The sequence below is a fragment of the Vespula vulgaris genome, chromosome 2 (genome assembly GCF_905475345.1).
Source record: "Vespula vulgaris chromosome 2, iyVesVulg1.1, whole genome shotgun sequence".
NCBI lineage: Eukaryota > Metazoa > Arthropoda > Insecta > Hymenoptera > Vespidae > Vespula > Vespula vulgaris.
Window position 1 is genome coordinate 13067396 of NC_066587.1, and position 13221 is coordinate 13080616.

Consider the following 13221-nt stretch of genomic DNA (forward strand, 5'->3'; position numbering starts at 1 on the left):
GTACGTAAATTCTTTCAAAGTTGATCAGAATTTTACGATTAATGAGAATAGAAGGAAAGTTATTAATAGTTATAAGCGTTATTGTTTATAACAATGCGATAACGATCTTTATAACGATATTTATAACGATCGATATCGATTGGAAAATGTTCGTGAAATTTAGAAAGAGGAATGGATAATTAATTTTCGTTATCTTTATCGGCGTAATAAAAAAAAATATGTATACATATTTCAATTATGAATAAATCATCGTACGATGATTCATGATAATATACGATTCGAATGATAAAGATTCTCTCGTCATAGCTCGTTTCTACCTGAACACGCGCTTACCCTATCTATTCGCTCTTTGTTTTTCCTTGAAAGCGAAGCAAAGAATGGGTAAAGAGAGAAAGTACGCGTGAGATAGGCCTCTGAAGAGATTTATTCGCGGTATATTTAACCCTTCCAGGATTTCACGAGTACGCGCGATTCTTTATAGAATCTCGAGTGTAGTCGAAAAGAAGAGAAGAGAAGAGAAAGAGGGGAGGTAAAGAAAAAATAAAAAAAAGAAAAACTCTTGTTACTCAGAAAGAAAACGAAAGAGAGAGAAAGAGAGAGATTGGTACGGAGTCGCTGTATCAAGAGAAAATAGCTAAATACACGTTCTTGCATACGCTTTATTATTACTTTTGTTAATTATTTTCTATGGGAAAAACACCGGGAGAACGTGACAAAGGAAATTCAAGCATGCAATACGCGCCGCGTACCTCCATAATGTATATAGAATTGTATATGGTATGTACCACCAACTCTTCTCCTTTATATGTAAAACAATAAATCGTAACTTACAACAATGTAAAATGCGACACGGTGTAGTAGCTTTGAAAGACAACTTTATCAACCCCTTAACATATTCACAACGCGTGCGAAATCTTCTTTGTACGTATATTCTTTTTAATATTAATAGATAATAACAAAAGGCGAGAAGCTATTTGAATGTTTTTTTTCTTTTCTTTTTTTTTCTTTTTCTTTTCTTTTTTTTTTTGAGTTTTACCAAGCGAACTGATGCGATATTATATCTTTAACGAACACTTTGAAATTAAACATTTTTATTACGATTCGATTCCATTCGATTAATTTTATTTATTCAAATTCAAATTCTTGACAAATGCTCGAATTTTCGAACGATTGAATATGATCAACACGAATAATAATTTTTTGTTAAATTATAATGCAATTTGGAAATGTATTGTAAAAAACAAAGATGATCGAAATTACTATTCTTTTAGTATTTTTCTTCCTTTTTTTCTTTTCTCTTTGAAATTCTTTACTGGAGACGAACGGATACAAAAAAAAAGAAAAGTCGTGTTCAACGGAAGCATGATTAGAGAGTAACACGAATCGGAACGTCGAGCACTTTAAAGAATACAAAGTACCTCCGTTCAATTTACTATCCTTAAATCCAAGCACTTAGTGACAAATTAAGTCCCACCTGCTACCCCTCAGAATATAAACGATCCTTTCGTGCCTTCTCGAGCGAGGGTAAATGTTTGATCGGACATTAGCTTGCCCCTCGGGGAGGAATTAGGTTTAATTGGAGATACGATCGGTGAATATTCGACTATTTAAAAGCCCTTCCAGTCCGCTTGATCAATGACCAACGATTACTGCGCATCGTCCTAATTCCGTGGTTACGCTGTTCGATGTTTAGAAATCGTCGAGGCTAATTCGTTCCTCTCTCTATCTCTTCCTCTCTCTTTATCTATCGATCTATCTATTCCTACTATTCGTATCATCACATTCACGGTAAGCACGCACAATACTTGGCTATTTAATGCATTCGAACATTACCAACGAGTAAACGAGTACGATGACAATAAAAAAAGCAAAAAAAAATTGTATCCGAAGAGAAAACTCAATAGAATCGAACGAACAATTAAATGTGTGCGCAACTGCAGTCGGATTAGTAGTCGCTGGAAAATTCTTCTTTTTTTTTTTGGCTTTTTATTTTTTGCTTTTTTTCCGAACCCCCCTTTTCTCCCACCCATTTTCCCTTGTTACCATCGATTTCAATCTGTCGCGAACATGCGTATAAAATGTTCGCGTTTCGTTCGATTTTTAAATTAGACGACGAATCGGTGAAATGTTTTCGTTTAAAATATGATGCTTTTCCTTTTTCGATTTTGCATTAGGGAAAAGTTGCTTATGTCGGATCATTTCTTTTTTCTTTTTTTTTTTTTCATCTGTACTTCATCTATACTTTTGTTGAATATTTATGAGAACAAAAAGTTTTGTAATAAGCTTGAAATTTATCTGAAAAGAAATGACGTTATAAATACATATGAAACGAAGCGCTAGTTTTACAAAATTCTATTATTAATAATTAATGAAAAGTATTTTTTCAAAAATTATGTTACTTATCCTTATTGTTATACGGCAATAAATATAACGAAAGCTAATAAAAATTTAAAAATTTACTTCATATAAGCTTAAAATTTATTTAACATAGGCTAATTTATTTGATATAATGGCGGAAGCCAACTGAGTCCATGTTTTCTTATTTATTAATAATCGTAGTATTTGAAATATCAATAATCGAGGAAAAATCATTAATTATGAAAATGATCCAATTTTTGGCAACCTCTCCCTCCTATATAATTGTAATTACTTTTTTTTTTGATATTACTTTTGTCGTAATTATTTTTTCCTTTTTAATTCTCTTTTTTTTTTTTCATCATTTTCTTAGGTGAACGGACAAGATGTTTCTAACTCGAGTCACGAAGATGCTGTACGTTGCTTTCAATCGGCGCAAGAACCGATCATCGTCGAGGTCCTTCGAAGGCAGCCTTCCTCTCATCAGCAACAGATTGTTCACACGCCATCGAGAGAACACGAGAGATCGAGTCACGGAAAGAACGAAGGAACGATGAACGAGAAGGAAACGAGCGAGGACGAATTCGGAAAAGAAAATTCTTGTCCTTTGGTATCGACTGCTGTCCAAACTGATTGGGCTGGTTTGGTAGAGGAAGAAGAATTACTATCGGTACCGCTTGGTACCGAAGAACACACTAATGACAGTTTCGAGGATTTCCTTGCACACGACATAGATTTTGAGGTATTTTTATCGATAGTATTTTTCACAAATTGTTTTTCTTTTAATATATAAAATCGTTTATATATTAATCTATTTAATTTTGATAATAATATTTAATTCTTATACTATTTAATTTTCATAATTTATATCGATAATGAATTACCTCTAAAGTGATGAATTAAAAAATTGCACGCAAGGCGTTTACAAATCTTTTATTTTTTATTTACTAATTATTATTTACTTATTATTTCTTTATTACTAAAATTATGAGTTTTTAAATAAATAATATATAATTTTTAAATAAATTCCAAAGTAGATTTTATCCCGGTCGTGTTTGTCAAATCATCCATTTTGTAGAAGACAGATAATATTTTATATTTCAAATTTATTTAATTACAATTACGAGAATATAATAAGATTGATTTTTTTACTTTTTAATTTTGTATTTATCTAGAATCTTTCCTTTTTAATCCATAGGAAGTGACGTTACGTAAAAGCGGAAGCGCAGAAAAGCTCGGTCTCACAGTCTGCTATAGTTCCGGTTCCGGTAGCGAGGACGCCGACACGGAGGTTTATATTTCAGAAATAGTTCCTGAAAGTTTAGCAGCCCGTGACGGCCGGTTACGGGAAGGTGACCAAATCTTGAGAGTAAGTACGATTTAACTTTAAGAATTTCACGAGTCTCTCCGTTTAAATAACTTCTTTACGGTAACTTTGAGTATTTTGTTACTTTATCAAATAATAATATATTTTTTTTCTATCGTATATGTATATATATATATATATATATGTATGTAATTACGAAAATAATTGATTGAAGATATTAAAAACGAGAGACACACCCTATATGAAATACCAACGTCGAACTCTAATTATTGATCCAAGTACTGTTCTTCTCCCTAATCCTTCCAAGCCGATTATCATTATTATTTGTTACAAATGAATCAAATAAATTCATATCTAAGATTAAAAAACGATCTTAGACATCTTCTTGGATATCTGTATATCTTTTTTTCCTTTTTACTAATTTCCGTCAAATTATTGTGCTTCGATCGATATTAATTATGAATAAACTTTTATTTTCTCCGGTCACACAGGTGAACGGAAAAGATGTAGCTAACAAGGAACAAACGGAAAATTTATTCGCCGAAACCAAGAACGCTGTGACTATACTAGTCAGTCGATGTCTTTATCAGGTTCGTTTCGATACAATAAAATATTTTTTACGCGATTACAAAAATATCATATAATTTTGATTCAATTTACATTTACAATTAGCTAATTAGCGTTCGTTCATCTTGATGTATTTGACTAAAATAATAATTATCTCACAGGATGATGAATACGACGATAGGCGTATTTATCAACAGGTATGTAATAAAGATTTAGAGAGATTTTCTATATTTTTATTAATGATTTCTAAATATAAATAAAACACGTTGTTTCTTCAGGGCTCACCACCATTGTCGCCGGAAAATTTGCCAGCTTATCAGAACAGCATGATCGAGCAACTTATACGACAACAGCAACATCAGCAACAACAAACGGAAGAACATACCAAAGAAACGGAAGGAAACTTTTCGACGTTGAAAGCTCCACCTCCTATTCCATCTCATATGCAACAACAACAGCAACAACAGCAACCACAATCGCCGCAGCAACATCAACAACAGCAACAACAACAACAACAACATCAATTACAGACTCCGCAACAACAACAAACTCCTTCGATATTTTCAACGACCCCGTCCTCCACGTGTTCTTCGCAAAACTCACAAAAATCAGGTAAGAACGCGACGTCCCCGGCTCATCACACGGAAGACAGAAAGCAATGGATGCAGGACGCGTTAAAGGATTGTTCAAAGAAGATCGAGAACCTGTCGTTGCGAGGTCAGCAAGTGGTACCTTCTCAAACGACGATAAAACTCGTCGAAGCGTATTCAAGTCACGTCTGGAGCGAAACCGAACATATTTATGAAACGATACCCGAATCCGATAGCGAACCTATTTATTCTTCGCCTTACGAACATCAACATTGGACAACGCAGCAATTACAGATGAATCATGGATCAAATTCGCAGCAGGTACAAAATCATGGGAATCAAACGAAGCTTTGGCATTCCTCCTCGAAAAGTAACAGTTCTGGAGAAGAAAAAGATAGTTCGAGTGCTTATAATACTGGAGAATCGTGTCATAGTAATCCATTAACGTTGGAACTTCATCAGGGTGAGAGAGATCATCACAAGAGCACTCTTGTTCTTTGCCCACCGAAAAGTACGAGTAGCCAACATTTGCAACAACAGCAACAGCAGCAACAACAGCAGCAACAGCAACAGCAACAACAACAACAGCAACAGAAAATGGGTTGTAATTGTCCTATGCCGATTATGTCGATGACCGCTGGTAAACAAGGTGGTAGTAGGAGTCAAACTACGAGAAAGAGTTCTTCTCATCATAAGGATCGAACGGATTCTAGTGGCAGTACATTACCTGCGGACACTATGTATACGAACGTAGCTAATCTCCAACAAACGATGCTCTTGCAACAACAACTCTTCAAACAAGCTCTAAATCGAAAAAATCTCACAGCGAAGGAAACCGGTGGTGCTAGGAAGTCGAAGTCTCATGGTAACTTTCAAGCACCGAATCTCACGCAATATCAGTTCGTCGGTAGCCAACAAGTTTGTTCCTCGGCCGCTTGGATGCCACCGGAGGAAAAATGCGAGGTACAGATGGAGTGGAAAGTTAAACGAAGAGCCGACGGTACTAGGTACATTGCTAGACGACCCGTTAGAAATCGGCTTCTTAGGAATAGGGCTCTTAAAATATCGGAGGAACGTGCTGGACATACGACGGAGGACGAAACTATGTCCGAGATGAAGGTAATGAAAAGATATATATATATATATACATATATATATATATATATATTATAATTATATTTAATAATGTTTAATATATATTATATTTTATTATTATATTTATATATTATTTAATAATATATTTAATAATAATATATTAAATTATAATTATAATTATAATGTTATATATGTATATACCATCCTCCCGTTTCTTATGTTATATCCTATTGAATTTTTTTATTCTAGGTCGGCAGATATTGGACGAAAGAGGAACGCAAAAGACAATTGGAAAGAGCACGAGAACGTAAGCAACGACAGCAAGAATTGATGCTGCAACAACAACAACAACAACAACAACTGCAGTTGCAACATAGTAACGATCTTTTGATATGCGAATATAACGAGGATAAAATAACTAAGAAACCATTGAATATCGTAGAATTGAGTCACAAAAAGATGGCACGTAAAAAGACCACATTAGACGACTTTACTACTGTACAGGAAATGTTGGTTCATGGAAACAGAGTCGGTGCAAGTGGGCCTGGTACCGGTGGCAAATTAATGGGATTATTATCAGTTACCACGGTGTAATTGCTTCTTCTTTTTAAAAACTAGATTGTTCGCATGAATTGTGCAATAAACCTATGTGCGCGCATAAGATGTATATCTCGAAGACAATTTTCTATGGATATAGAAAATCAAACTAATTTATTAGAAGGACGTATTGACGACGGTATCTTATGTTTTATCATCTTCTTTCTTACCTTTGTCTTTTAATTTTAATTTGTAAAAGATAAATTGAAATTTTGCAGATCTATATAATACGATCCAAAAGTCTGTAATATATGTTTTAGTATATGTGTAATTTGAAAAAAAAATTCTGAACACATAAGTTCTAATATATACCTCTTATTAAATTAATTATTTTTTAATTTTCAATATTATAATCTAGCATGATTAATGATTTTCTTTGAAATTACACGCCTAATGTCGTTAAGATATCATCGATAATGTCTCTTTGTACGATAAAGATTATAATAAAGTGTGATCGATGTTCGTAGATGAAAAAGCGTTAAAGTGTGATAACTAACGAGGAAGTAAGAAAAAGAAAGAGCATAGGAATCGTACCAAAATGATGAATAGAGATTAAAAAAAAGGTAAAAAAAAAAAAAGGAGAAAAAAAATAAAAGAATGAAAGAATTCGTAATTATCACTGGAAGTGTACTTTGCGAAGTTTTGCTTAATGATTTACTCTCGTGAATCTGTACATATAAATTAGTTGTACGTTGATATTTGTAGATCGATTTTTCACAACTTAAGGAAAAATTTTAAATATAGGCCTGTAGATATGTATTATACACGTAAAATGTATGCCGATACGATGCTGGTGGCTTGGTTCTTCTAAAAACAAATTCCAAGTGGTAATTTGTTATTTTGTTTTTTTGTTGAGTCAACAAGCCGTTGTATATTCGCTCGACGTTGTGCATTGTTATAATCGGAGATTATATATAATATAATATAATATATTATCGGATGTTAACAATTTCTCCGCTTATCCGTGGAATCTCAAGGAAATTTATATTTCTGGAGCCTCGTAAGAAATAATTCTTCGCAATGACGTGTACAATCTCTAATTTTTTATACGTGTGTACATTAATGCACATAATGTACATTGCTCTATGAATTATCCTCCGTTTAAGATTATTTTCGACTGATACGTACGTATGTATCTATGTATGTATGTACTTACGTATGTTACGTGCTGTGCAAAGTAGCGGTAAACGACAAATCACTTCTAATCGTTCTAAGCGCATACATTTATTTCCTCGCGGATACATGTATGTACGTATAAGATTGATAAGGATTATGTGTAACTAACTTGGAACCGTATCAGACGCGATCTATCACAGTAGGCATGACATGTCTGTAATCTAGATTAAATATTCTTGTCAAAAGCGTATTCAAACTCTGAAAGAATTATCAAATAAGCTGTGTTTTGTATGTAGATGCGCCGTAATAATTCTAAATATGTGTAATATAAATAACGCTCGAATAAAATATAAGATATTGATATACGGATTGCAAACGCACACGCAACAGAGTCATTTTTCATTTTTTCCAGTAGAAAAATCTTTTCCTCTTATTGATTATTTATTGTATCCCATAAACTTAATTTCCTAACTAATATCCCGCAATTTTCACTTTTTATGTTTTTCTTCAATTTAATTTAATTTCATATATTATTACATCAGGAACTCGAAATATCCGCGCGTCGACGGCGATGCATCATTTTCTAAATGAGATACAACAACAAAATATATAATTTTATATATATATATATATATATATATATATATATATATATACCATAAATTATGCATAAAATTTCGTATTAATTATTTATTACATATAAGTATTTTTATACAATATGAGAAGTCTTCTTAGGTGGACTAACAGAACTGGCAATATTTAATATTTTCGTTATTATGTTTAGAAACATTCGTGTTGCATTCAGAACATCACAATTACATATTTTTATAGAAAAACTTTAATACAAAGAGATATCGTTTTTTTTTCTTTTTCCTTTCTTTTCTTTTCTTTTTTTTTCTTTTCTTTTTGAACGGCGACAAACATAGGACAAGCATATTTAACGAGAATTCTTTTTAAATAGATTAAGAAAATAAATAAACTTTATTACAATAATTATTCTTAATAGCCAATAAGCAAGAACAAGCATATTTATAGAGCCAAAATTAAATAGTAATGACTTTTTAAACTTTTTTTACACACAAGTCTATTGTTCCTTTTTTTTTCTTTTGTAAGCGATAAATATTTTTAAAAGACAAAGGAGATGCATATTTCCCTTGTATTTGGACGATTTAAACGACGCGGAAGCTTAATTAAATATTTGTTTAATTAGCACTGATCTATGTCCTCCGATACTAAGTACGTACTATTGATATATCGATAACTGGATTATATCTGAAAAACAATTTATTTGACTGTAACAAATACTATATTAAGCCATATTGAATCGGGCTTATTCGTTTAATAATAATAATAATAATAATAATAATAATAATAATAATAATAGTAATAATAATAATAATAATAATAATAATAATAATAATAATAATAATAATAATAATAATAATTATAATAATTATAATAATAATAATTATAATAATAATAATATGTATGTATACACACACACACGCACATATATATATAAATATATATGTTGGTGCTTTATAATTAAATATCATTGCCTACGATCCCTCTTAAATTGATTAAAACGTTTTCGAAAGAAAGATGGTAAAAAAAATTAGATCAACTTCCGTTAAAGTATTCTTATAAAAGGGTAAGGGTTCATTGAATAACAAACTGTACATGAAGTTTCTGCGTCAAAAACATTATTTCTGTCTTGGGAATAATTTCTTTATTTCATGCTATTCAGAAATTAGAATAAGAGAAAGTGGATTAATTTATAATACCCATTATAAATAAGCTTGCAAATCCCATAATATGGTGCACCTGCAATATCGCAAGTATGAAACATAAGGCATACTACTCTCATATTCATTTTATAATGCTATACTACAGTAATAACAAATAACTCACATCGTGAATATAAATTCCAATACCTGCTCAGTAATGCATGATAGCATCATAGTACTCTACTATCGTAAATAGCCACTGGAATAGCAAAAAAATATACGTTTCTTTTTTTCTTACATTTAATAGTTTAGGTCAAAATAGAAAAAAAAAAAGATCACTAACAGTTTTGACATCTGTATCCTGTGTTAAATCAAGATACGATTTCTATATCCCTTTTGTAACAACTGTATAAAACTCAATGTAATATTGTCATTGTAAAAAGTTTATACATTAGCATATAATATATAACAGTGGCTATTTTTATTAAAGTATTAATCATCGTTACAACTAGAAATTCATAATGGACTGAAAAATAAATCAGTGTGATATAGTGAATTCTAGTTGTACCTTTATGATGGATGTACAATATGGTACCGATAGTGAGCTTTCAAAACAAGATATGACAAACACAGTAAAATTGCTTGACTAGTGGAGCGCACGCTCCAAAATGTAATATGGAAGAAAAGTTATTTTTTCTATCAGCTCAAAATATCTTATTATACACAGTAATTCTTAGGCTGTCTTTCCTCTATAAGATAATGTACTATCTATTATGTAAGAGAATATTATTAGTGATGTTTACCCTATTTCTTTGTTCTTTTGGCAGATTGGGTGTTATTAAACTCATCATGCATAATTATTTTTTATTTTTTCTTGTGCTATATTCGTCAAGCCGTTTTACACACTTGGTTAATCACTTGAAGTTCTACTATCATCGTATATCTCGGTTTGCGTTTTGCATGATTATATTCTTTCCATTCGATTTTCTATCAACGTTTACTGATTATGAAACGTCATGACAAAATAAGGAAAGGGCGCGTAATGATTCGATGGAATTCAGTATAATGTTTATATGTATCTCGAATTGTACGTTATGAACAAGTCTTATTTTTTCATATTCTTCTCCCTCTCTCCTACCCCTTCTAGGTTTTTTTTTATCTTTCTTTTAATGGATTTCTAAAAAGTCACGCGGGTTAATATTTCCTTCTTTTTCTTTTCTTTTCTTTCCTGTTTCTTTTTTTTCCTTTTTTTCCCCCTTCGATTACTACGACAGACTGAGTGCTTAGAATCGCTGTTGCATATTATTGACTAATATTATATATTATTTTACATTTTCATCGATAATAACGTTTAAAGTTCAAAGATTTAAGGGCAAAATAATTTTTTCCCTGAACTATATATCCTTCCTTCTAGCTGGGATCCTCATTTTCTACACATATATCAAAGCGCTTATTTACATTATCGTAAACGACGTTATCTTGAATATATCCATTGCCACAGACACACTGGACACCGAATCCAATTCTTTTTTTTTTTTGTTCTCTCTCCATTGCTCACCAGAAGATTTTAAAGAAATCTTAGGACAAAAGATCTGCAGAATAACGAGTAATTAATAAATTAATATTTTCTTAAACGTTTTGTCTATAAAATGATATGTTAAAATTGATTACCGTTCTCTTCGTTATGTCATACCTGACATTTGATTGCTCTCTTGCTGTTTATTATTCACGTAAGCATCTTGGAAAGGATTGATGTTGGCATTAGCACCAGCAGACGTAAAGGTATTTGCCATTGGTGTAAATGGTACGGCTGTTGGATTCAAGTTCGAGTTGAGCGTGTCTTCCTTGGCCATGTTGAGCGTCAATTCAAGCGTTGGACCACTACTGTTATTACTCAGAGTATCGAATTCTGACAGGTCTAACAGGTTGTTGGTCACGTTGTTTTGTTTGCTATAAAATCAGCCAAAGGAAACATACAAACTCTAAATAACAGCTAACTGCTAAGCACTACGGTTTTTTAAAATATTATATCGTTACATCAGCGGAGTTTACAGTGACTACGATAATCATAGTGACTAATGTTAAGCCAACTGCAGCCATTTCTGTAAATATCTGTCGATTAATACTCTACCAATAATAGTAATAATAATTCTTGTTTCTCCTCAAAGTTGAAGCAAGTAAAGTGTAAAGAAAAAAAGGAAAAAAAAAAAGAAAGAACTGCTAAAATGCCATTTAAAAAACGTCGAAAAAAAAGAAGTAACATAAACGAAAGATAAAAATCTTCTATAGAATAAAACGCACATATCGTGTGGACTATTTTGAAGTACTTTTACATATACCAATATAAAGCTAATAGGTTCGATATATTTACAAAAATATTATAGATCGAACTTAGAATTAAATTCGAATTGAACATTATCATCCAGCGCAAAATCATACTTATTGATTCAACAAGATATTGGTTTAATAAGATATGAATAAAATTATTTTCAAACGAGTTTCCTAAGTTTTCTTTTTAATATTTTCAAAATCTAAGCGTGTTCCTGTTGTTTGATTAAATCTATACTAAATTTTATACGTAAAATTCATTATAATCGATAACACAACTATCTTTGATTTTATTAGATAGCTTTTTGCAAGCTGTGTATAAAGTATATAATAAAAGATATCTCAACCAAAGATTATCACCATATAAATATATAAAAGGGAGAAATAGTACATAGCAAAAGTAGGCAGCCAGTTGACAGGCGATGCCTGATATAATATTTAACGCAAACATGTAGGGTATGTGTGTTTAAAATTGCAAAAATTAAAATGACAAGCCAGATTTCGTAATCGATAATAAAAAATATAACATGCACATCGTTAACATTTACTGCGATATATCAATATAATAAGGAGGAAATGTTGTACACAACAGGCTTTAATGGTAATTAAAGGAAAGAAAACGGAGCTTGGTAAAGATAACTTTTGATATATTATGTATATATATATATGTGTGTGTGTGTATACATATATATATATATATATATATATATATATATATATATATATACATATAGTATTACTTAAAGGATTAGAAATTCTCTAAAACAATGTTTCAAAATAAGAATCCGTGTATTCTAAATACAATGATAATAATGATCAATATATTTAACGATACGAAAGTTTAAAAATCAACTTTATTAGGTACTATTAATTCACCCGTAAAAAGAATAAGCGCGAGACGCGTATTTTGCTTATCTCTTTTTATTCTTTTCCCCTATTTTTTTTTTTTCTTTTCTAACTAAAATCGATATAAGGATGAAACAAAGTCCATTATCTTAACCGAGCTCCTTTTATCAAATTACAAACAATATTTGAATGATTAATTAAGTTTATGCTATTCATCTTTCTTTACATTATGTACACTGATGTTATTGTTATTAATTTAGTTAACACTAGATCTTTTAGTTTTATTAGCCATTCCACAATTTTATGCTTCTTCGATATTACATTATGTTATATGTTCTTAACAGAGTGCTAAGTGGGATTAGTGTATACATTTGATAAACTTTCAAATACTTCTCATATGACTATCTGAAAATAGTAAACTTTTCAGCTGATGCATGGTTAAATATAAATTATAAAATATATATGCAACTATTAATATAATAGATAAATACAATATACAATCGTACCTTTTATATCATGCCATCATTTTGTTATCGTAGTATTTTGCAATAAATTATTATTTTATTAATATGATAATTAAGTAAATTAAAAATTACACTCGATGTATTTAACATCGTACTAATATTAAGCTTGTCAATCCTTGTTCTCTCTGGCCACTTTTGCAATGTACAGT

General features: G+C 31.0%; 2 protein-coding genes across 36 annotated transcripts in view; one reads left to right on the forward strand and one right to left on the reverse strand.

Annotated features, from left to right (window-relative positions):
• The window catches only part of LOC127072904 (PDZ domain-containing RING finger protein 4-like), a 40619-nt gene extending 32567 nt beyond the window's left edge, over positions 1 to 8052 (forward strand). For all 3 annotated transcript variants that reach the window (XM_051013775.1, XM_051013774.1, XM_051013776.1), the window contains 6 exons: positions 2729 to 3097; positions 3554 to 3724; positions 4174 to 4272; positions 4411 to 4446; positions 4528 to 5958; positions 6184 to 8052. In XM_051013775.1, the coding sequence (XP_050869732.1) occupies positions 2729 to 3097; positions 3554 to 3724; positions 4174 to 4272; positions 4411 to 4446; positions 4528 to 5958; positions 6184 to 6528 (2451 nt within the window). In that variant the 3' untranslated portion in view covers positions 6529 to 8052. The remainder of the gene's footprint in view (positions 1 to 2728; positions 3098 to 3553; positions 3725 to 4173; positions 4273 to 4410; positions 4447 to 4527; positions 5959 to 6183) is intronic.
• Positions 8053 to 8521: 469 nt separating this feature from the next.
• LOC127072901 (MAP7 domain-containing protein 2-like) overlaps positions 8522 to 13221 on the reverse strand; it is a 95540-nt gene continuing 90840 nt past the window's right edge. For 32 of the 33 annotated variants that reach the window (XM_051013769.1, XM_051013765.1, XM_051013757.1 and 29 more), the window contains 2 exons: positions 11068 to 11324; positions 8522 to 10966 (listed from right to left, as the gene is read on the reverse strand). In XM_051013769.1, the coding sequence (XP_050869726.1) occupies positions 10953 to 10966; positions 11068 to 11324 (271 nt within the window). In that variant the 3' untranslated portion in view covers positions 8522 to 10952. Of the gene's footprint in view, positions 10967 to 11045; positions 11325 to 13221 lie in introns of all 33 variants that reach the window. The other variant, XM_051013742.1, reaches the window with a different exon arrangement.